The sequence below is a fragment of the Polypterus senegalus genome, unplaced genomic scaffold, assembly GCF_016835505.1.
Source record: "Polypterus senegalus isolate Bchr_013 unplaced genomic scaffold, ASM1683550v1 scaffold_3788, whole genome shotgun sequence".
In the NCBI taxonomy this organism is placed as follows: Eukaryota; Metazoa; Chordata; class Cladistia; order Polypteriformes; family Polypteridae; genus Polypterus; species Polypterus senegalus.
The window spans coordinates 17973-41768 of NW_024381532.1; the positions used below are offsets into that span (position 1 = coordinate 17973).

Sequence of the window (23796 nt, forward strand, 5' to 3'; positions counted from 1 at the left end):
GAGAAACGAGTTTAAAAAAAACAAAAATAACCTTTATTACACACAAAGAGAACAAAAATCCACACCATGTCCGCAGGGTGGGCCATTTCGAACTCCCAGAAGACGCTGCAGGCTCAGGTGGTCATCATGCGGGGCGCGATACTCATGGACATCAACTCCTGGAAGAGCAGCTTGCAGGCGTACGGCAAACGGACCAATGAGATCTGCCAGGAGAAACGTCACCAAGGTGAGCCTTCCGCGTCACCCCTGCGGGCCACCCCGGTGCGCCAGCAGGCCCTCGCTAGACCTACCTGGGTCTTGTTGCGGCAGCCCCGGCACTCGTACGTGTGTGTCCTCGTGTTGGCGATCGCCATGAGGCCACACAGGTTACACACGTGCACCTGGTAGGGGTCAGAGGCCTCAAAGAGCCTCTCCCTCAAGAACTGGGCGGCACCGTGAGCGATCTGACAATCTCGCTCCATCTCGCCGAAACGCAGACCACCATCCCTGGGACGAGCCAAGCAGACGGGACTTTAGTGTGAACCCTGGTGCCCCACCCCGTTCCCTGCCCAACGGGTGGCGCCACTCACCGTGATCTGCCCTCCATGGGCTGCCGGTTGAGGATCTGAAGGGGTCCCCGAGCCCTGGAGTGGATCTTGTCGTCCACCATGTGCTTCAAGCGCTGGTAGTAGGTGGGACCCAGAAAGATCTGCGACGTCAGCTTCCGTCCCGTGAAGCCATTGTAGAGCACCTAGGGGACAGAGAGGGGACACGGCGGTCAACTGGGGCGGCCCGACACCTCCAGCTGTAGTGTGGAAGATGGCGACCCCTGCTGGGACCAACTTGGAGCAAAGCAAGGCGCTATGCAGCCATCATTCAGATGCAGACTGTGACCGATGACACTCACAAAGGGTTAAAAGTGACCAGTCTGGGTGAAAATTCATAAAGGTGGACATGAAACTCCACACACCTCGTTTCCTCGCAGGTGGTAGCCGTACTCCGACAGCAGATTGGACACCTTCTGCACGTTGACCGCATCGTTGAAAGGCGTGGCATCGCCAATCTCCCCCTTGTTCGCCGACACCTGTTTGAGAGACGGCAGTGACCGTTAACTGCTGCCGTGCGGACGGACCCCCGCGGGCAGGACGACAGACAGGAGGAGCACCCACCTTGCCCTGCAGACACTCAATCAAGTGACCGACTGTCATTCGAGAGGGGATGGCGTGAGGGTTGATGATGATGTCTGGCGTGATGCCTTCGCACGTAAACGGCATGTCCTGCAAAACGACAGTGTGAGTAAGCAGGAGCTCGTGATGTCACAGCCGTCCAGGTAAAGAAAGAAAGAAAGAAAGAATAAGAGATTGGAGGAGGAGGAGAATACAGTGCACCACCACCAGGGGGCACTCCACAGGCTGAGGTCCAAACGCCATCAGTTACACAATCTCACACTCGGCCGTGGCAAACTGCACCCTGGCATTGCAACTCACCTCCTGCCGGTACTGAATTCCACAGGTGCCCTTCTGCCCATGCCTACTGGCAAACTTGTCCCCGATTTGAGGGATTCTCACAGATCGCACCTACGGTGAATTACAGAACGTGAGGAGAACGAAACGGCAGCAAATGCCAAGGTCGCCACGCACAGCGCGCCACTCACCCGAATCTTGCAGAACTTGTAGCCCTCTTGGTTCAGCGTCACCATGACCTGATCGACAATGCCCGTCTCGCTGGTGCGCAGGAAGGTGCTGCAGTCACGTTTGGTGTAGCGTCGGTTGTTGCTGTCCAGCTCGTCGTCATTCTCGGGCAGTGTGACCGTCTTGCCAATGATCACGTCCTCCCCGGACACACGAACGCCAGGTGCGATGAGCCCATCGTCGTCCAGTTTGTCATAGATGGCATGCCTCATACCTGAAATACCGAGCAAGTCAGCCTTAGATAGGCGGGCACAAAGCACTCGCTGCAGGCATGTGGGCACCAAGTAAAGCGCTACCCAGGCGGCTCACCCTGGCACGTTTCACGGGTCGGTTTCTCAAAGATCTCCTCCTGGTCAAATCCTTTCTTGGACTCTTGTTCTTTGTAAGAGCGGTAGAAGACCGACCTGCATGGGGCAAACAGAGAAATGAAATGCTGCTGGCCACGGAGGGTCACCCGCACCACGCCACCGCCCAACAACCCACCTGAAGAAGCCCCTGTCCACCGCGGAGCGGTTCATAATCACCGAGTCCTCCTGGTTGTACCCCGTGTAAGAGGCAATGGCCACAATGGAGTTAATTCCTGGAAAAACAAAGGCGGAATCACAAGCAGTTGCCAACTTCAAAACAACTGCCACCTTGCGGCCCTCCTGCATGGCCACACAACCCTAGTGGTGGGAAGCAGAACTGCAACTTTAAAAAGAAAGCACAAATGCCAACTTCAAACACCCCCACGGGGAAGACAAAGATGGCGTGGCACGCAGGAGGCCCTTGGCATCCCGCCGACTGGTCACCAGGTGGCTTTTACAGATGAAGATTTTTGTTTTCTGTTGCCACAAACATCCAACCTTCAGGTTAGAAACATGAGACGTGGAAGTCATTTAAAGACAAAGCTGGCATTACCTCTGAGCAGGATGAGTGGGTCACTAACACGTCAGTGTGAAGTGTGCCATGTAAACAAGTCAAGCACACGTTGTGGACGCAGTGCCACATGAACAAACATCGACAGGATGTGCAATCCATCCCCGTGTGTGAAAGAAAGCTGGCAGGCCTGCCATTTTGACAGAGCCACCACTACATGTGGCACCAGCGAACTGCACCCACCTGCAGGCAGCTCTCGGAAGCGCAGGTACTCCATGGAGCGGGTGGTCACCAAAGGCTTCTGGGGGTAGTAGAGCACGTGGGCCAGGGTGTCCATGCGCACGTGGAAATTGGTAATGTAGACTCCCATGGCCTGCTTCCCCATAGCAGACTGGTACGTGTTCCTGGGGGACTGGCACGAAACAAAGACAGAGATCATTAACACATACACCCTGCCAGGACTCGCATGTCATCAGGTCAACTGGCAGCAGACTCCCAAAGTTAAATATCCACCTCTAGTGTAACATCAATTCGTATGGGCAGAGGTGCCCTTTTTTAAAGGTCCGCGATACAAGACAGGACCAAGTGGGCACTCGCTGGCACATTAGAACAAACAGAGTTTAGGTTCATGTGGTGCCAGCTTTAATGAAACTGTGACTGGGCTCTGCTCATTCTGCACTGCTGACTGGCCAGAAGACTGGGGTGTGCCGATTGTCCTCCTGCCACCAAAATCTGGAGACCAAAGCCCTGGCATCTGGTACTGCACTTGCCAACACTGACATACAACAAGAGTAAGGGGCACCTAGCAGACTTGGCAAACCCAAAGCAGCTTGAAGTAGCTGCCAGCCCCCACACCTTGGATAAGCAGTAGGTGGCCCTTGGCTAGTCAGACTGGCACCCCAGGAGCGGCAGCTCCCTCCAACATTTCCATAAAGAGGTCTGCATGTCATCCAAGGCTCAGCTGTGTGGCCAACACACCCCAAAAGTTGGTGAAAAAAGGTCACCTCAGGGCACACAATGTGGGGCACACACCTGGCTTTCTGTTCAGACACGTAAGAAATGCCAGGCAGCAGGCACAAACCCGAAGCACCACCTACCTGGTTGTGGTCAGGAAACGGGATGATGGAGGCACACACCCCCAGGATCATAGAAGGGTGGATTTCGCAGTGGGTGTACGTGGAGCAGTAGGCAACGCCTTTCTCCTGAAGGTCGTCCGGGGTCATGGCCAACATGACGGTCTCCTCTTCCAGAGTGTCGATGTACTCCACCACTCCGCTGGCCACCAGGTCCTGCCAACTGCAGAGATGGAAAAGTTGAAAACAGGAGCGACTTCAGGGTGAAACTGAAGGGCAGGGCCATCCTAAATCCAAGAGGATCTTCTGTAGTAGGACAGGCGGACGAGACGGGGTCCAGCTGCACCTCTCTGCAGTGGTTTTGGGCCTGAACCAGCCCACAAAGCATGCTGGGACTGTAAGTGGACAGGGCACTGGCCTTCAAACCAGGAGGCGGCTGCCTGAACCCTCGCCTGCCCGACCAGCGCCGGGCGTCTTCAGAGGTGAACAGGGTGGTCCTCTTGTGGCCGGTCAGAGGCCAGCAGCTCACCTGTAGTTGTTGTACTCGCGCTCCTTCAGCTGGTCAATGTGTCTTCTCTTCAGCAGAAGCTTCTGCTTCTCTACGATCAGCAGCGGCCTGCAGATTCTGCCCGCGTCCGTGTAAATGCGAATCTCGCGTTCCCGGATATCCCGGATCATGGACACCTGTGGCGGGAGACACAAAGGCAGCTCCGTCAGGTCCGTGCCCTGCTAGGTGACATGGACACTGACTGGGGGCCACCTGTATGTGTGAATTCACAAGAAAGAAAGAAAGAAAGAAAGAAAGAAAGAAAGAAAGAAAGAAAGAAAGAAAGAAAGAAAGAAAGAAAGAAAGAAAGAAAGAAAGAAAGAAAGAAAGAAAGAAAGAAAGAAAGAAAGAAAGAAAGAAAGAAAGAAAGAAAGAAAGAAAGAAAGAAAGAAAGAAAGAAAGAAAGAAAGAAAGCCTGCGTAAAAATCAAACAAAAGACATTCGAAAACTAAAATGACAAATGGCGGGCATGGTGCAGGTTTGTGCCACTCGGACATCCAACAACTGCCTTGTAACCTTACTGTGTGGCAGAAGTCGGGCGTCCAAATCAAATCCTCACCAAAGCTGGCACACCCTCCACCGCTGTGCTCAGCCAATCACACATTCCTCCCAAGTCTGTCCCAGGATGCTGGCCTAAGAGCGGAGACTGTCAGAAGGGGTCTGTGCCCACCTCTGTCTCTCCCCTATTACCCGAGTGGTCTTTTCCAATGTAACTGCTGATGGCGTTTGTGGCGTCCTGCCACAGATTTTGGCAGTCAATACCAAGATGATAAAATGATTTTCTTAGAGTGCCCTTAAAATTGGCACCAATGTTTGACAGACTTCAGAAATGACATTTTTGCCAAATCAAATCAACTCCACGCGAGTGAAGCAGAGACATGTCAAGCGAGTAAAGCTGCCTTGGCAGTGCACTGCACATTCCACCTCAAGCCACTAAGCTAGCGCTGGCACAACTGCCCTTGGCAATCAGTAAATAACAGGGCACCCACCCAGATGCTGCCCACATTGCCATGGGGGACTTGAACCAGACAAATCTTCAACCTGTGCTCCAGAGATTTTACCAACACATGCAACGTCCCAGTAGGGGGTCAAATTCACCGATAAAACTGTATAGAAACGTTAAAGATTCTTACAAAGCCCTCCTCAGCCCAGTCATGGGCACCAAGACTATTGTTTTATTATTTTTGATGCTGTCACAAAGAGAGAGTGAGAATCTGGCCTGAGCAAGTCGTGTCACACTCCAGGACGGCTGTGAGCGCACACAGTGTGACCTGGCGGGACACACACACTGTTCTTGTCCACATTTGTGGCGGTGTGGAGAACGTCACTATGGACGACAAGGAGATGAACAAAGAGGTTCAGGCTTTAAATCTGAGGATCTCAAAGCCCACAGTGTTGCCAGGTCACACCTGAAGAAAGGCCTAAAAAAGTCTGACGACATCTAGGAGTCACGTGGAGGGTCTCGGACGGCGGGGCTACCGGAGCTCTTAGTGACCACAAAGGCAGCCCTGCCTCGACCTAACAGTAAGGTCGACCAACACACTTCTTTTTTTGCCCACTCCACCTGTAAAGACTCGAACCACAGAGGATGTGAAGACGTGCAGCGCAGGCTGCAGGGAGTCAGTCGATCCACGTAAAGTCGCAGGAGACGATGACGTTACAGGGCCGGCTAAGCAGCTTGCCGACGTATTCAGAGATCTTTAATGTCTCCTTTAACTCTTTCGAGGTGGGTGTCGACTTAAAGTCATATTGGGAGTTTCTTCACACAGCTGCAGGCCGCTACATGAATGCATTCGGCAGTACGATCAGCTGGGGGCCAATTAGCCGATGCTTCATTTTCGTTTTCCGCCTCCAGATCACTTGCATCAAATTTGGAGTTCAATTCAGCAATAATACGTAAAACGATGTCCATGGAGTATTTTGCTTTGCACATTCACTTCGTTCTCTCGCCAGATCTGCCTTTAGCTCCAGTGGCCAGCGCCTACGCAAAGACAGCTTAGATGGCTGGCAGATACTCTACTGCACAGTCCTGCCTGCCGGCGAAAAAATAGTCAGCCCTCAAAGAGTTCATATCTGCATGCCTTTAGTCCGTCATCACTGTGCCAGTGCTGAAGAAAACAAACCTCAGTGATGTGAATGACCGCCGACAAATCGCTCCGACACCGATAATAACCGAGTGCTCTGAAAGGCTGGTCCTCTCCCGCTGCCTACCTGGACTCCGATCATCGTGCTTACAGAGCTAATCGATCTACAGAGGGCGCCAACTCTCTGGCTCTGCCCGCTGCCCTGACACATCTACAGAGACTGGGCACGTGTGAGGATGCCATTAGTGGACCACAGCTCTGCTTTCAATACTGTTGTACCCTCGCAGCTCATCCGCAAGCAGCACCAGTTGGGTCTCAGAGCTCCACTTTCCAATTGGATCCTCAGCTTACAGCCGGAGCACCACCCAGTGGTATGGCTGGACTCCCATTTCTCCTCCACCCTAATCCTGAACACAGGCACACCGCTAGGCTGTTAATGGAGCCCAACCCTTTACTTCCTCTCCACTCTCCACTGCGTACCCGCCTATACCACCTCCACTATTGTAAACTTTGCTGAGGACACAAGTTATTGGGCAAATTTCCAGCTATGATGACTCGGCCTACAGAGCAGAGGTGTAAAATATGGCGAGATAGACTTAATGAGCAGGAAGACCAAGGAGCTCATCGTCGATTCCAGAAGGTCATGTGATGAGGATCGCGCTCCAGTGTTCATTTTGGCGGAGTGTGTATCAAGTTTAAGGTTCCTGGGGATCTCCCTCTCTCTGCAGGGGCCTTTCATGGACAGCTACCACCATGGCACAGCTTTTTCTTACTACTGCTACCCAACAGAGTATTTTAACCAACTGTATTTGTGTGTGGTCTCCTAAATGTAGGGCAGCTGATTGGACAGCCCTGTGGCGGGCGGGGTGTGTGGAGAGCACCGAGGATTGTCATTTATAGCAAATATAATCACCTCAATGGAAACTTGCACTACAGCCGTAACATCGCATAATCTGAGCCACTATCTGCACTTATGTTTTTATATATTGTATACTTTTATCATTTTACCAGCTGAAATACCCAGCGTTGCCCGGGAGGAAAATAGTGTTTTGTTTTTTTTTTTAAATCGTTTGAGGGGAAAAAATAAACAAACAAACAAACAATGAAGACTCACTAATGTGCTCGTCTTGCAGTCTTGTATTTACGCGATCATCCAGTTGACGCTAAGAACCAGCCAACTTGCAAAGCAACAGGCGGGTGCGGGCGTGGGCGGTGGCGCTCAAAGAATTCTGGCAGTCACCTCCAGTTCGCCCTCTGGTGGTCGATAACAGGCATACAAGACTGCAAGATCACCCCCCACCCTACCCAGAAGTGTGTTGGGTTCGGGGTTGGGTTGGGGTGGATTTCAGCCTACAGTCGTTTTAGTTGACCAGTGAGAAGCATGCACCAAGTTTCATGAAAATCGCTCCAGCCGTTTGGACGAGATGCCGGAACAGACAGACAGAGACAGAGTGAAAGGTGCTATATAACAGACAGGCAGATAGAACAATTGCTTTATGGATGAGCTGCGCATTGAGCCTCACTGTACTCTAAAGTGCAACAAGACAACAAAGGAATTCAACTCAATTCAGTTAAATGTGCCGTCTAGAGAGGCCAAGCGTGACTGCATTCACCCACCTCAGACACGATGATATCCATCTGACGGCGCAGTTTCCGCAGTGTGTTCATCAGCTGTTCAGGATCTTTGTGGATTCCAACCCAGCAGCCGTTTACAAAGATCTTGGTGGCACTGAAGGGAACAGAAAAGCAGAATCTATATATATAATTCACTAAGGCAAGACAAACATGAAAAGCACGCCGGAAGGGGCGTGGATTCACTAAGCCGCCAACAAGTGAGACACCTATGGCGCACACAGGGAGACACGCCCACCAACTCCAAGACCATTGGATACGACGACAACTCGCAGGGCCACGCCCACCAACTCGGACGCGACGACACAGAAAAAATGGTGTCATTTATATTTGTCTGTCGTAGAGGCCACATGCAGTGCAGGTCAGGTTAATGTCATGTACCTCGGAGCTACGTGGACTGTTCATAGAGGCGTGTTTCTCGTGGAGGTGAATCGCCATATGCAGCGTGTGAAACGGTTTGCGAGGGGTATCCCATGGGATCCTTAAAACAATCCTTTAAAACTGAGGTTAAAGCATAATGAAGGAAGCAGTCTTTAAAAACCAATAAGCCCTGTGCCTCTGTTTCATTACCGTCTCACCTGCTTCACTAATGCAGGCCCTGCAACAGTCGAGACGCTCTGTCAGCAGCTGACCTTCTCTGTGCCTGACCGGTTCACACAGAGGCAGCGCAAGAAAAAGCCGCGCCAGAGACAGACAGAGGCAGACACACAGGCAGCTGGTGGGCGGCTCTCCGCAAGTTTCGCTTGCGACCGGGCACATGAGCAGGCAGTGTGGACGCGACAGGACCATCTAGGAAAAATCATGTCGCGGATGTAATTCGCTGTATGCGGCGTGAAGAACAGTTTGTTTGTCGCGGATGTGATTCGCTGTATGCGGCGTGTAGAACAGTTTGCAAGGGGTGTCCCTGTGTCTTTCCAGAAGTGTTCAACCATCAATAAATAATTATGCGCCGTTTGTTATGCCGCAGGTTCACTATTGTGTTGTATTTTGCTCTCTCCAGAGTTCCATCTTTTCATTCACTTACTGTTGTATTCTCACACTAACCCGTTTTAGACAACCGTGTCTTTCCAGAAGTGTTTAGCATTCAATAAATAATTATGCATGAGATTGAGCGTGTGTCTAGGCGTGGGTAAGCCATTGAACCCAATTCGGGCTGCAAACCGTGGAATTGCCACCAAGTGCGACTCGTACGCTCCCCCTGTTTTCGTCCTGACCCCCCTCCCACACGTTGACTGTTCATAGAGGTGTGTTTCTCGTGGAGGTGAATCGCCATATGCAGCGTGTAAAACTGTTTGCGAAGGGTATCCCATGGGATCATTAAAACATTCCTTTACAACTGAGGTTAACACACAATGAAGTGAGCAGTCTTTAAAAAAACGAGTTTTCGGTTACGACGCACGACCGCGTGCAGCATAACAAAGTGTTTTACACGCTACATACAGCAATTCGCATCCGCGACAAACATGCGTCTTCTTAGACGCTCCTGCACTTTGTACACACCCCCTCCCACCTCGCTACGCCGCACGGACGATTGTGTGTTGGTTCGTTCCGTGTATTGTTACAATGTTGCTTTTCTTGCTGATTTATTACATTACAGATTTTGCAAATGTTAATTTTTAAGCACATGGAGAAAATGTATTAAAAAATCCGGCCTGATTATGCGGCGTATGGTACGCCGTGGCTATTACTAAATAAAGCCCACATTTAATGGAGAGACTAGTCGATGAAAACGAGGCTCCAAAAGGAATAAACCTCAAGCAGAGGCCCAGCAAGTGACCCTCAAGTGGCTTTTAAAAAGTAGAACGTACTCGGCAATTGCAGCAGGAGAGATCTCTTCCAGGTTCTCCATGCTCCACTCTTCCAAAAACTCCAAGATTGGCGAGGGCTGTGAGCCCACAGAGATGTAGGCCATTAGGGCGAGGTTCTTGACAAGCCCCACAGCGTGACCCTGCAAACAGAAGAGCACAGCAGTTAACGTAAGACAGCTGAAGAAAACAAAACTCAGGAGTGCACAGTACAACCTGCCAGGGTGCAAGCCAGTCAAGTGACACCTCACTGGGGACACAAAGTGCGAGGACGCACCGCTCCCCTCCCTGGAGCTTACTTCAGCGTATTGATCGTGTTACTATTCTTGGTTACGGTGGTAAGGATTTCTGATGTATGCCAAGAGAAAACGGACACTGAAATCAAACTAAACAGTCGTCACATCTATCACACCAGCTTACCTCTGGAGTCTCGGCAGGGCACACCATTCCCCACAAAGTATTGTGTAGCTGTCTGGGTTTGGCAAGTTTCCCATCCCTCCCTATTGGAGAGTTGACACGTCTGAGATGAGACAAGGTGGATGCAAACGTCAAACGGTTCAACACCTGGAAGACAAGAAAGGCCTATGAGAAACAGCCAGAGCAAAGAGAAGACTAGAGAACCTGTGATGGAGCTCATGCCATGGTCATCAACCTCACAGAACATGGCCTACTCTGTCAAAGACACTGCCCCCAGATACAGTCTGACACAAAGCTGCAGGGTCTGCTTGTCACTTGCAATGTGAGGGCAGACAGCGTGAGGTGGTATGGCTCACATGCCAGTGTTTCACATGCACAACCACATACCTTCTACCCCTACCTAACTTAACTGTGAATATAAATCAAGAGACGTTCTGTTTAGGCTGTATACTCGCGAGACCTCGTCTGAATCACGGTGTGCACTTCAGGTCACCACACTACAAGGAAGTCAGAGCAGCACTTGAAGTGCATCCCAGGAATGGACCGCGACAGACTCCGAGAGCGAAAACCCGTTTAGTCTGCGCAAAGAGGACTACATGGGGACCGAATTCGGGTCTGCAAACTCCTCAAAAGGTACGAATAAGGTGGGCCCAGCAGAATTCTACCAACCTAAGGGGCAACACGAGCGGAAATTAAGAAGCGTTTAGGACTGAAGCCAAAAAGCACTGCTTTACAAACTAGCAAGACCCCGGTGAACTTTAATAAGGATCTGGATGAGCTACGGGGTCAGCTCAGTGATTAGCTAAATGGACTGAACCGACTCCTGTCATTTGTCCGTCCTTCACACTCAGTTCATCGTTCTGCGGTGTCTCTGCAAGGCCCACACAGTGCAGCTGAGAGTTAAACGTCAGTCACAATCAGAGCAGCTCATCTGTCAGGTGTGCTCTCAAGGTGACCGAGAAGACAGGACTGGAATACTCCTGCTGGAATAGGAGATGTGATGCCAATGCTCACATGTATTTTGATGAACCTCATGTGACATGGGCTGTATAAGAAAATGAGCCGCAGAAGCCAACAGCAGGAACCATACACTTCAAATAAACTCGGGCAATGCCAGCCGTTACCTGCGACACCCCAGCTCTCGCCTGATGAGCCTTCTTTACGTCTCCCCAGTTTCCAGTAGCCAGAGAATACTTCAAGCCATCGGAGATGATGCGAGTCTTTATAGCCAGCTCTAAGTTGAAGTCTTTACCTCGGTCAATGAATTTCTGGGCGTAGATACGAATTTCTTTCAGAAGATTCTTGAACATCCTAAGGAGAGAAACACCGATGAATGGTTTACTTTACCAACAGACTACGTCGTCTGCCATAGGACCATCTAGACGTTGGGTTTATTCTGCCAATACCGTATGCCCACCCTAACCCAGCAGCAATGGCCTCTAAACCCCAAACAACCCAAGACTGGCAGCTCCACAGAGGCTCTCAGCAATATGTACTGAATCTTGTGAAAAGCAAGGCCATCTTTAAAAAAACATTGAAAGTGCTGGGGGACTGACGACTAATATTGAGGCCAATCTCTACGGAGACGGGCACACGTAGGATTGTGTACAGACATCTCTTATAAGTGGAGCACAGGTGGCTTCAGGACTCACTCGGGCCACGCAGCGAGCAGTTAAACTGGCGGCCTTGGGGTTTAAAGCCTGCTGCTTCAGACACTCCAGCTTGGTGCCCAACTCAGGATTACCCGAGGACTGCTGCTCAAGTCCGAACGCCTTCGTCCTCATCAGACACTGAGAGCCAACGTCAAGTAAATGGGCGTCCTTAAACAAGGAGGACAGATCAAACCAAAAACATTAAAAAAGTCCATTTAAAACAACAAGATCTCCTAAAATAAAACCAGAGGCAGGGCGCTACAAGCCTTCAATGGGTGTGCCCACAGCATCCTTACTGGCTCAGCGGGGCTCACTGGGTTAGCTACTTTAAGCGGTTCTTCCTTTGTTTTACTACACACTCCCATGGCAGTTTCCAAGAGCCCATCAAGATGGCACTGCGTGTCTCACAAATAGAGAGGGGAAACATGGAGGGGGCATTCTGTTCAGCCATGCATGTGCCAGAGGGAGATGAGCAGGCAAAAGTGAGGACCATGTAACAGAAAGAGGAAATCCAGATCACATGACCAAAACCTGCCGCACTAGCAGCTTGCTTACCTGACAAGGTGGCACTTCTTGACAGTTTCATATTATTCTCATTGGTGAGGTGCACACTGTTTGTGTAACTTACACGAAGGTGCCATACTGCACCAGTGCACTGATAGGAATATAAGCTTGGACCGCATTGTCCCATCTGTGTAATACTTTGCTTCTGACCAACATAAAATCATAAACCATAGCTAAACTATAGGAAAAGGTGTAAAAGTGCACATGGCACCCGGAAATGCAGCTGTGCCCTCTGGCTGTTAATCGGTGGGTGAGGTTCCCGAGAGCTGTGCTTGCTCTGGAGACGCAGCATCATGAGCTCATCTGCTTAACAATGACAGCAAATCAAGTCAAATGGTTACTGGAAAAACCTTACAGGGGACTGCAAATTGACAGACTGGCACAGAACTGACATGACCACACCTTTAACCTTACCCTCGAAACAAGAATGCCAACAAGGGCCCTGCAAGGTCCAGTCTTTTGTTGCCATAGTGATCTCTGTCGTCTAGCTCCCGGCGGCCTAACGCAGCGAGGAGAAGTCGATGAACCATGTACCTAAAAACAAAGGAGAGAGAGAACATGAACCATGAAGCATGTGGCACGATGACACTCAGCAAAGGGAAGATCTGTGCCTAAACTCCCAGCAGGGCAGCGTGCTCTACACAGGCTCTGCACCAGTAGTGGCCTATCCAGAAAATGTCTTCTTGGATGCCACTTGTCACCTGCCCCGGGGGTGTTGTCAACTTCTCATTACATGTGTGTAACGGTCAGGCTGTTCTGTTCAAGGTGATGACCGTTAATCCTGTTCAATCCAGTTGCTCTTTGTGTACTTGAGGCATTTTAATGTACCAACGAGAACGTCAAAAAGAAAAGAAAAAGTAAATGACCAAAGCCTACAAGTCAGCAGAGCACACGTACCCCAGGAAATAGGCCTTCTTAGTCTCACAAAAGTCACTGACACCCACATGAGGCAGCACTTCCTTCTGAAGGACTTCCTTGGCATACTTGATTCTCTTCTCCTTGGTAACACCAGGCTTGGCACCTCTGGAGCCAATAAAATTTAAAGCCACATTTTGTTCTTGAATGACAAAAGCCTCGTCCAGGGAGGGCTTGACCTGCAAAAGAACAGCAAATCAACACACAGAGAAGCAAAGGCGCTCCGGTCAGAGTCTGCCAAGAGCAGCACGTGATCCGGGTGATCAGGACAGAAGTGACTGTATCCCGAGTTTATGCCAGCCACTTTCCTAAAGAGCTGTTGAAAATGGCAGCACAAGAAATGACACAGCACAGCCTGGTACAGGTGGACTTGAGAATGTCTGAAGAGTGAGAGAGCACTGCCACGGAGGTCTGAATAGGGGGGCATATCACCAGGGCCAGTGGGTGACTGCAGCAGTGTGTGCCAACCTAAGAGTAGACAAACGCGGCAAGGGAGTAGTCTTCACATGACAAATTCAGAAGCCGTCCTCCATTGTTGCCATTTAAACAAACAAAACGTCAAAAAAGTAGAAGGCTCTACAGGAGATCAAGTTACAAATGGTATGAACAAACCTCGGCCCATACATGGTGCCCTTCACCCATACTGCCTTAAAGTGTGCACCAAACCCAAAACTCACCATTTCCATCATCTCGGGGTCATCAAAGTCGTAAATTATGTGTTCCAGAATATCTCTGTCAGACACGAATCCCAGAGCTCGAAAAACAATTATAATGGGCACTTCCTGTCTAATGTAGGGCAATGTGGCCACAATGCGCTGACCAATGGCGCTTTTCTTGACACCCTGGTGGTAAAGGGGGAAAAAAAAAAAACAAACCACAAAGCAACGATCAGCAGCATGAAGCAGAGCTCAATATTATAGAAACATTCAGAAAGGACAGGACATGACGAGCACCAGAAAGTGAGGGCACCTCACGGCAAAACACCCACCAGCTCACAGAATGAGGGCAGTGGGGCACATTTGTTTAGCACCAGTCAGAGGAGTTCATGTGTGCGACTCGCTCGGCGACCCTTCGCTGCTTTCGGGTTTCTTTTACAGTTGGAGTGCAGGCAGTAAAAATGATTCACTGTCAGGTGTGCTCCACTTGGGGGTCTCCTTGGATAAAATGCCAGCCAAACATCCAGTTAGGAGTGGGTGATAAAACTTAATGGAGATTTCACAAGAGAAAAAAAAAAACTTGCCACCCATGTACCTATCCAGCTTATTCTGACCAGGATTGCGGGGCAGCTGGAGCCCATCCAAGCAAGCAACAGGGTGCCAGTCCATCACAGGGTACTGGCTGACACGTCTACATGAAAAAGCACAAATCGGAGCGTGCAAAAAGAAAATGGGAACGATCATCGGCCATCAGTACATTCGGGCCTCATTTGGACTTGTACGCGAACGCGCGTGTCTCATTGGGTCTTTAGTCACAGCGACAGTCCGATGTGCTTAAGAGTGGACGACCAATGAATGCTCGTCCTGAAGCACTGAATGCACAGGATGCAAGGAATAAGGAATGCGGCTGTTTTAGACTCCAGAAACAGAACAGAGTCTGGTCTGTGTGACGTCTCATGTTTGACAGGCCACAACAGAACAGAAAAACCAAAGGCTAAACCTGCCATACAGCGCCAGCTCCACCAGGTGGCATGCTACCCGACTGTGAGCGAAAGTGCAACAAGGAGGACTGTGCCAGAAGGTGGGATCACAGTCCGTACACGTGACATGGCCGGGGATATTGAGTTGCTAATAAAGTGACACGGTCCAGCCAGCAGTCTGAAAGCCTGACATACCCCAGCACAAAACGCTGCATAATGTGCCATCGGTTTAAGATGATGCACTGGTTTCAGGTGGCTAAACAATAAAATGGGAGCACAAGAGCACCTCAGCCTGTCACTGCATTTTAGCAGGATCAACGGGGAAGCTGCTGCTGCTGCATAAAACAAGCGACGCCTTCATTAACTAAAACTGAATCACTGAGCAGTGGAAGGAGGGCTGTCAGAAACAAACGCTCTCACGTCACACCCTCTGCCAGGCCCATCCGTTATGACGTCAGTGACGATGAAACAGCAGGTCAGGCTCATTCTCAGGCCTTTTCTGGGCCCACACACGGACTCGTATTCATATTGGAAGTCAGAGACATAAAGACGATCTTCTGTCACGAGGGTGGACAGGCCTGGCGCCCTGTCACATGACTGGCTACATAAAGGGAATCAAACAACCTACTGGGATAACCTGGGAGTCGGGGTCAAGGTACGTCAGTGACAGATCAGGACATCTCAGTACAAGTGTGGGACTCCACGCGATGTGAAGACAATCTTATGAAGTAACAGGTGGTGATGGCGGTCCTGGATTTTGGAATGCGTTATATGAGACAAAGGGCACAAAACATTTATTTGATTTCTTAAGCCACAGGCAAAGCTGTCTGCCCCTGTGCACAAGCCAGAAATGAAGTCAGTCAGACTAAGTCGGTGGTCAGAAGGTCAAAAGCCTAACAGCACACAGAGGTCCGCATCTACAGTAGAGAGCTCTCCAATGCCAGCACGCCAACTACAGCACACTGTCAGATACCAGCCGGCTCACACAGGCCCTTCAACGCACCGACTCTGCTCATTAATGGCCTGTGGTACGCTGGAGTGTTGTGGGGATAAGCAGCACTCACCCGAACACGCAAGGGCCCAGCACTCCTGCACTCCTCCGTTTCAGTCACGACTCCCATCAGAATCACAACATGGCAAGTTAAATGACAGCACAGAGCAGCGGGCAACATTCACGAGGACATGTTAAGCAACATTGGCTCACCTGGCCACCTCTTGCCATCATGCTGACCCATATTGTACTTGTAGGTCGAGAAGAATTCTCCAGGCAGGAGCGACATTCCCCTGTGTAAGCGTATTTGGAGTCCTTCTTAGCAAACACATACACCGTATTGGTGGCCATCTTCTCCTGTGCGATCAGAACCTTAACAGGAACAAAGCAGAAGAAGAAACAGGAACTTCAGGTGAGCACAGGCACTTTGAGGACAATTCACTTTCACAGCAGCAACTCCTTTAAGATCCCCGTCCTTGAGAAAATGCCACAGATAATGAGACTTCAAGCAAACAAGCACACAATCTTAACGGACTGGAAGACATGAAGGAAGTGCATCTGTCCTGGTGAACTGGGCTTTTGAGATGTGAACATTACTTTTTATTGTTTAGTACACCGTAGCATCCAAGACATCCCATCTGGAAAAATGTGAAAAAACATCCTAGACTTAAGTTTGGTGGTGCAAAGTTTCTAAATATATAAAAATGTGGCCATCACAAACCAAAGGAGTGCCTTCAAGTGGCGTCTTTACATGGAGTGGAATAACTACTGCGAGTACTGCATGCTACACGACCCCTCTCCCACCTGGACAGAGGCAGTGGTGCTGTAAGAATTCTGTTTCTGGACTTCTCTAGCGCCTTCAGCACCAACCAACCTCTGCTCCTTAGGGACAAGCTGACTGAGATGGCAGTAGACTCACACCTGGTGGCTTGGATCATCTCACAGACAGACCTCAGTATGTGCGTCTCGGAAACTGCAGGTCTGACATGGTGGTCAGCAGCACAGGAGCACCGCAGGGGACTGGACTTTCTCCGGTCCTGTTCAGCCAACACACATCAGACTTCCAATACGACTCAGAGTCCTGCCACGTGCAAAAGTTCACTGACGACACTGCTATGGTGGGCTGCATCAGGAGTGGGCAGGAGGAGAGGAGGAGTACAGGAAGCTAATCAAGGACTTTGTTAAATGGTGCGACTCAAACCACCTACACCTGAACACCAGCAAAACTAAGGAGCTGGTGGTGGATTTTAGGAGGCCCAGGCCCCTCATGGACCCCATGATCATCAGAGGTGACTGTGCAGAGGGTGCAGACCTTTAAATACCTGGGAGTGCAGCTGGATGATAAACTGGACTGGACTGCCAACACTGATGATCTGTGCAAGAGAGGACAGAGCTGACTATACTTCATTAGAAGGCTGGCGTCCTTAAACATCTGCAATAAGATGCTGCAGATGTTCTATCAGATGGTTGTGGCGAGCGCCCTCTTCTACACGGTGGTGTGCTGGGGAGGCAGCATAAAGAAGAGGGACAAACTGGTGAGGAAGGCAGGCAGGCTCTACTGTGGGCACGGAGCTGGACAGTTTGACATGTGTGGCAGAGCAACGGGCGCTGAGCAGACTCCTGTCAATCATTGAGAATCCACTGAACAGGATCATCTCCAGACAGAGGAGCAGCTTCAGCCACAGACTGAGGAGACCCCACACTATGTGACTCTGGGGTAAACGTTAACATTATACCTTAAAGTTATTGTCTGTTAGACCTGCATTGTTATCACTCTGATATTTAATATTGTTCTTATCAATATGCTGCTGCCGGAGTGTGTGAATTTCCCCTTGGGGAGTAATAAAGTATCTACCTGTATGTCTACACACACACAGTGTTTAAAATCCAGGTTGTCAACTTAACCAGAAAGACAACTGCCATAAACTGTAAAGTCGCTCAGATAAGCTTCAGTAAATTGCGAGTGAGCTGTCAATGGTTTCCTCTCGATATTTTTCTACATCGAGATTTGTGAGCGTCAGTTTCTGTACACTGATATAAACTGCAATCGCAGCCTCGCCTGGCTTGGATCAGGCAAGTCGTGGTGTACCAACTTTCCTAGTAACCATCTGCAGCCTACAGGATGGCTTACTGCTCCTTTGCCTTTTCTCATCCATGTCTATAGAAGCTTAGGAGTTGACGTGTTTCTTTGTCAACCGATTACGGACATAAATCAAGTCCTTCTAAGCAGATGTTTGAAACAACATCTACATAAAAGAAATCCTTGGCACCACACACCTGAACCTCCACTCCGTCTTGTTTCATACTTGGAGAGATTGGCCTGGCCAGGGGATTCTGCTTTGTACTCCGATATGTTTCGTGTCTTTTATCTAAGCCTATGCAGCGCTTCGTCTCAGTGTATAACCCCAGACTCGAATGACCAGTCACAGCTGGGGTGGCACACCAAATAAAGTTGATTTGGATGCGATTTATGTGATTAAAGCTTTTAAGAGTGCACAAAGGGCGATTTGCGCAAGGCCATGTAAAAAGAACAGCTCATCCATATGGATACCAGCCATGACATCCATGTGCCAGCCGGTCTTCTGATTCCCGAGCTGCTGCCTGAAGATGTTCTCTCTTGCAGATACCCTCTTCAAGGGCGCTGCTCATCAGCTCTCACATCCTTACAGAAGTATCTCTCCTTTGAGCCTCTGCCCAATGGCGGTTATGTTGACACCCACTTGGCCCGCTTTAGCCTATGGTGGTGAGTCTCGATCAGAAGCACTGTGTGTGTGTGTGTGTGTGTGTGTGTGTGTGTAGGCCAACCCGTAATGAATCCAATGAGCCCAATTCTCCCCACAGGAATACACTGGCAAAGAGAGGGTCACAACTACCAAGCGTCTCTGCTTACTCGCAAACAAAGGAATACAAAAGAAAAACCAACTCAACCCTCCCTTTATGCACACAGTGCTTCATTACGGTAGAAAAGCTGTCAGGCAGTCCTAAGGAGTGCCACCCACCACATCATTAACCTCCCTTCCTTAGCAGGTACTGTACAGCACTTTTGCACCAGTCTTACTCATTTACCCTGATAAATGTCAAAATGTCCATTCAAAAGAAGCAAAAAGGATGTGGGGCCGCTGATCGCCAGGGGCAAACAAATGAGGAAAAAAGAGCCAAAAACCAGAAGTGTGGCCAGAAACAAGCAGAGTTGTACTTGATGAGTGCCATGAAGCTCCAGTCACAGACACCAACCCATTCGCCAGTGCCACGCTTACCTTTTCAGATCCATTGATGATAAAATAGCCGCCAGGATCCAGAGGGCATTCGTTAAGCTCACAGAGATCACGGTCTGTCAGGCCGCTGAGCAGGCAGTAAGTCGAGCGAAGCATGATGGGAATCTTGCCAATGAAGGTCTTCTGGTGCTGTGTCTGCAGCTGCTCCTCACCTTCTTTTATAACCGTTTTGGTTATGTCGACATAGAGAGGAGCAGAGTACCTGTCAAGAAACAATGCCATTTAGACCATTTCCACATGCCAGGAAGTCGAAGTCAATGGAGAATGAAAAAGGAATGCTGAGTGGGAAGAATTCCTGGGGGCAAGGGCACCATTAATATGGCTACGGCCAACAGAAAGCCTCCAGGAAGGACAGGCAGAAGCAAAGAGCGGCGCCAGGAAAGGCCCTCCATAAGCCAAAAGAGGGATCTCGGAGGGCTGGAATACACAGAATGTGCGCTGCGTACACCAGAAGGGCATCAACTGGGGATACCAGCAAATGAGAGGAAGAGACATGCTGGGTGGACATATGCAATGGTCACAAGGACTCCTGAAGCCACGTTACTGAATGCAGCTTCTAGTTCAGACAGAGGGACCATGGTGCCCACCACCCCACCCAGCGCTCCATGCCAAGCACCTGCTCAGCAGCATTGCTTCAGTCTGCGAATGCCAGCGGTGGCCTTGCATGAATTTTGACTTCTCGAAGATGGACAGTTGGACAAGAGTTTGCATTTTTAACATTTCTTCACCGACCATTTTAAATTAATCAATACAGTTCGACTATTTTAATGTGTGAACCGATGTCCTAATCAATAAAGAATAACTACTTAAAATTACAAAAGGAAAAACTAAAAGAAAGAGAGAGACAGACGGCATCATTCTCACTCTCGTCCGAGTGATCTTCAACAGCTTTAAGGCTTGCATGGAAACCCAGCGGTGAAAACTCAATGCAAACACCAAATTAAGAAGGCACACGTAACCCCAATGTTTTCAGCTCTAAACACGTGCAAAACGGAGCAGCGTGTTGTCTGTGAATAATGGGCTGGCGCTCTGGCTCACTGTGTCCCTGTAAAAAAGTGTAATCCCGTCCAGAGCTGGCTCCTTTGTGACTTCTGATGCATCCCAGTCAGCTCAGATCCCCTGGCCGAATGAATGAGTGAGTGAGTGAATGAATGAATGAATGAATGTCTACCACACTTTCTATATTCTGTGTTCTTACACAAAAGCACTGTGGCCACCAGTCCACCAGATGGCAGTCTGAAAACTCTGAAAGACTTCATTTTGTAGCACTGGACCTTCTTTCTTTGACGAGTGTGGGAGACCCCGACTGTGCTTAAGCAAGTAAACTGAGTGAAGTGGCCTCTGAGCATTCATTCACATGGCACATCAAAATTTGAAGAACGCCCTGAACAAAAGCCTGCGGCTTCAGAAGACTTCACTCTGGTGGGCCTACTTGTGTGTATAGACTGGGATTATACGGCTTATCTTGAGACCACTGCAAGAGTTCCTCAGACCCAGAGAATATTGGGTCTGGCATTGGTCCCCAAGCTCCATGTTGTGTACAGTGAAGTTGAATTCCAGTCTTAATGTCTTAGTGCCTACAGCTGTATTGGGTAAAAAGCGACAGTAGCGGAAATGTAGCCTGCCAAACGGTGGAAACATGGCGCTTTTAAGAGATACTGCAGACACGGTACATGGCGTCTAAAGCAATCAGAGTTAGCCTGCACAATGGAGACTCTCACAGCAGTCAAGCTGCCATCCTGCTGTTCGAACAACTCTTGGAGAGGCCAGCGCTCACACTTTGTGCATCTTTTGCCTTTTACGTTGTGCCTTGTGCCCTGTGTTGGCTCCAGCAGACCGTGTGACCCTAATTAGGACACCGCGGGTTGAATAATGGATGGATGGATGGATGGATGGATACATTTTTTTCCCCCCTTTTGGTTTACCGATTATACAGCTTCATTTCTGACATGTTTCTGACTACCATTTGAATTTGAACCCCTGCTCCTTTTCTGTCTGCACCAACATTACTTTGGTGGTGCGACACTTCTGACTCAAGCAGGTGTAAAAGCTAGAAGTCCAACGGTCAGAGGTAACAGTGGGCCAAGGGGTCAAAGACACAGAGATATCCAGTCTTAGAATAAAAACCTCCATCTGCTCCCACTGGTCTCCCAGTCATCAGCCAGACGGGGGGCCTCGCGTGCCCTTTAACTGTCACAGAAGCAGACAGACTGACAGACTGACAGACGGACAGACAGAGCACACCAGAGATGGTGCAAATCCCATCTATCACCCAAAAAGCCACAGTGCCGACCCAAAGCGAGACGCCAGAGTGAACACTTACGTGAGATTTCGCAGTCTTGCTTCATTAGGCATCATGGGTGAAGGTGCACCATCTCTCTCCCAGTGCGTAGGCTTTGACAGGTAAATCTGTTCAAACTTGAGCAGGTAGCGTGGCTGGGGGGGTAAAAAAAGTAGCCTTAATGTCCCATGGTGCCTTCAAAGAAACACACAAAAAGAAAGAAAGAAGAGCAAAACAAAACTCACCGGCTCCTCCACTTCTCCAGACGTATGCTGGGCCTCAGCCTGCAGATCAATTGGGGGGGCGTCTTCCACTATTCGCTGCACAGACATCTGAATGAACTCATCAAACGAGTCAAGCTGCTGTCGCACGAGCCCCTTCTCATCAAAGTAGGAGCTGCATGGAACGCGAGGGGAGAAACAGGCGGTAGGTAGCAGGTTAGTCGGAGTCTTCGGCAGACCACCAAACAGCAGCCAAACGCACAAACAGGCCAGTCAGAGGAGAGAGGCAGGCGTCCTTGGCAGTACAAGAGGACGGCTCCTCGGCGTTTTACCCAAACTGCACTCTTACCTGATGACGATCCAGCAGGCTTCCTGCCACAAATCTGGGGTGATCTCGTCATCGTCTTCATCGTACTGAATATCTATGGACATGACAAACCAAAGGGAGTGAAAACAACCTGCAGGCAGGCAGACACTTTTGTTTCAAGAGGAAACGTAGCTTCTACAGACACCTACATGAAATCTAAAAATATTACAACAAACAGCAGCAAACCGCCAGGAAATCTACAAGCAGAAGAAGTGAGCTAAAGGCCACGAGGATGTCTGGGCACGTAATGCCAATGATGTGCGGAGCACAAGTCAAGAGAGACTACGTTAATGGGGAACGTGGTGCAGTTTGTACACCTCAGGATGATCAACTACAGTGTGGAAGGCTCCGGGTCTTTTCAGCTTTACATGACAAGATAGTCTAAAATAATGGAGGGGGTCAGGTGCATTAAAAAGAGAGAGAATGGCTGCACCTAAAGGTGAATTTCAGCTGAATGGCTCATTCTCGTCACAATAATTCAAATATTCACACAAATGTAAAAGCAGGAAAACTCAGGTACTCAGCAGTACGGAGGGTGCAGTTGGCACTTTGAGGAGACTTCATGAAGCTGGGTAAATGCTGGATGACTGGGGGGGAGGGCGGGCAGACTGGTCAGCCAGTGGACCACACCTATGACAAGGGGTTTGGGCTCTCTTGAAGAACCTGTGCCCTTTTTGGACCATCCTAGCCAAGAGAACTTGATGACTAACTGGCAGGAGATAAGAGGGGAATGTGGCCATCAGTGGAGGCCCTCGTGAGTCTGTGGGCTTTAGAAAATGGTACGAATGGCTGTACTGCAAAGACCACTGAATAGAAATCAATGGACGTCACACTGAGACCGCATCTGGAGTGATGTGCGATACACAAAGACGGAGCACCACTTGAAGAAGAGCCGTCACAGCAATCGAGTGCATCGCAGGACTCCAAGAATGAAACCCCTTTAGTCGGAGCACAGGAGACTGCGTGGGGACCTCGGCCATGTCACCGCCACGACCCGACAAGCCAGGCGACCCCATCATACAAAGGGGGTACGTGGACTTGAAATCGCCGCGTCAATTCTCTGCTATGGAAGTGACAGCAAAATAAAGCACTGGGCTCTCGGTCGACTGGCTTGCTCGTTGATGCACTTAATACGTTCAAACCTAAACACTGGAGCCTCTGCACAGGACTTAAGACAAATGTAGAAAATCAACTTTCGTTTACAGAGAAAAAAAAAACAAGCGGGCCGTTCATCAGACGAGAAAAAAGACAAACTGCGCACACAGCGTAACGCTCGGCGTTACGTGCGGCTCCAGCATCATTCCAAGGCGCCACTCACCTTCATCCTGGTCATACATGTCGGCACGAGTCCGTGTCCTTCACACCGACGACACACTAATAACAAAGCGGTCACCGCGAGCCCGCAGAGAGCACGACCAAACGGCAGGCCTCGTCGCTTTTCACTGCCACCACAACTTCTATGGCGGGCGGGCGGACACAGGCGCACTCTACTACGTCACTTCCGCTTCGCCATGCGCTTCGTGGGGCGTGGCTGGCTGCTGTTTTTTTAAATAATCTTTATTTACACAAATGCTGCACTTCATATTACAAAATGTAAGGAACGGTCTGTAACTGTAATTAATGGAATATGCAGCCAGCCATCCATTATCCAACCTACCTATCCTAACTACAGGGTCACGGGGGTCTGCTGGAGCCAATCCCAGCCAACACAGACAGGGCGCAAGGCAGGAAACAAACCCACCGCAGAGCACACACACACACACACACACACACCAAGCACACACTAGGGACAATTTAGAATCACCAAT

General features: G+C 49.8%; 1 protein-coding gene across 1 annotated transcript; it reads right to left on the minus strand.

Annotated features, from left to right (window-relative positions):
* Positions 1-10: 10 nt before the first annotated feature.
* polr2b (RNA polymerase II subunit B) lies at positions 11-23479 on the minus strand. The gene is made up of 25 exons (XM_039742856.1): positions 23307-23479; positions 21971-22043; positions 21646-21796; positions 21443-21555; positions 19102-19321; positions 16058-16216; positions 13895-14059; positions 13200-13396; positions 12717-12836; positions 11211-11397; positions 10090-10233; positions 9673-9812; positions 7850-7961; positions 4131-4285; positions 3626-3824; positions 2772-2940; positions 2154-2250; positions 1980-2074; positions 1634-1884; positions 1467-1556; positions 1149-1256; positions 950-1063; positions 570-730; positions 291-486; positions 11-203 (listed from the first exon to the last, which is right to left on the minus strand). Exons 1-25 carry the CDS (start codon positions 23323-23325, stop codon positions 114-116), a joined length of 3525 nt encoding a protein of 1174 aa, XP_039598790.1. The 5' UTR covers positions 23326-23479; the 3' UTR covers positions 11-113.
* Positions 23480-23796: the final 317 nt, after the last annotated feature.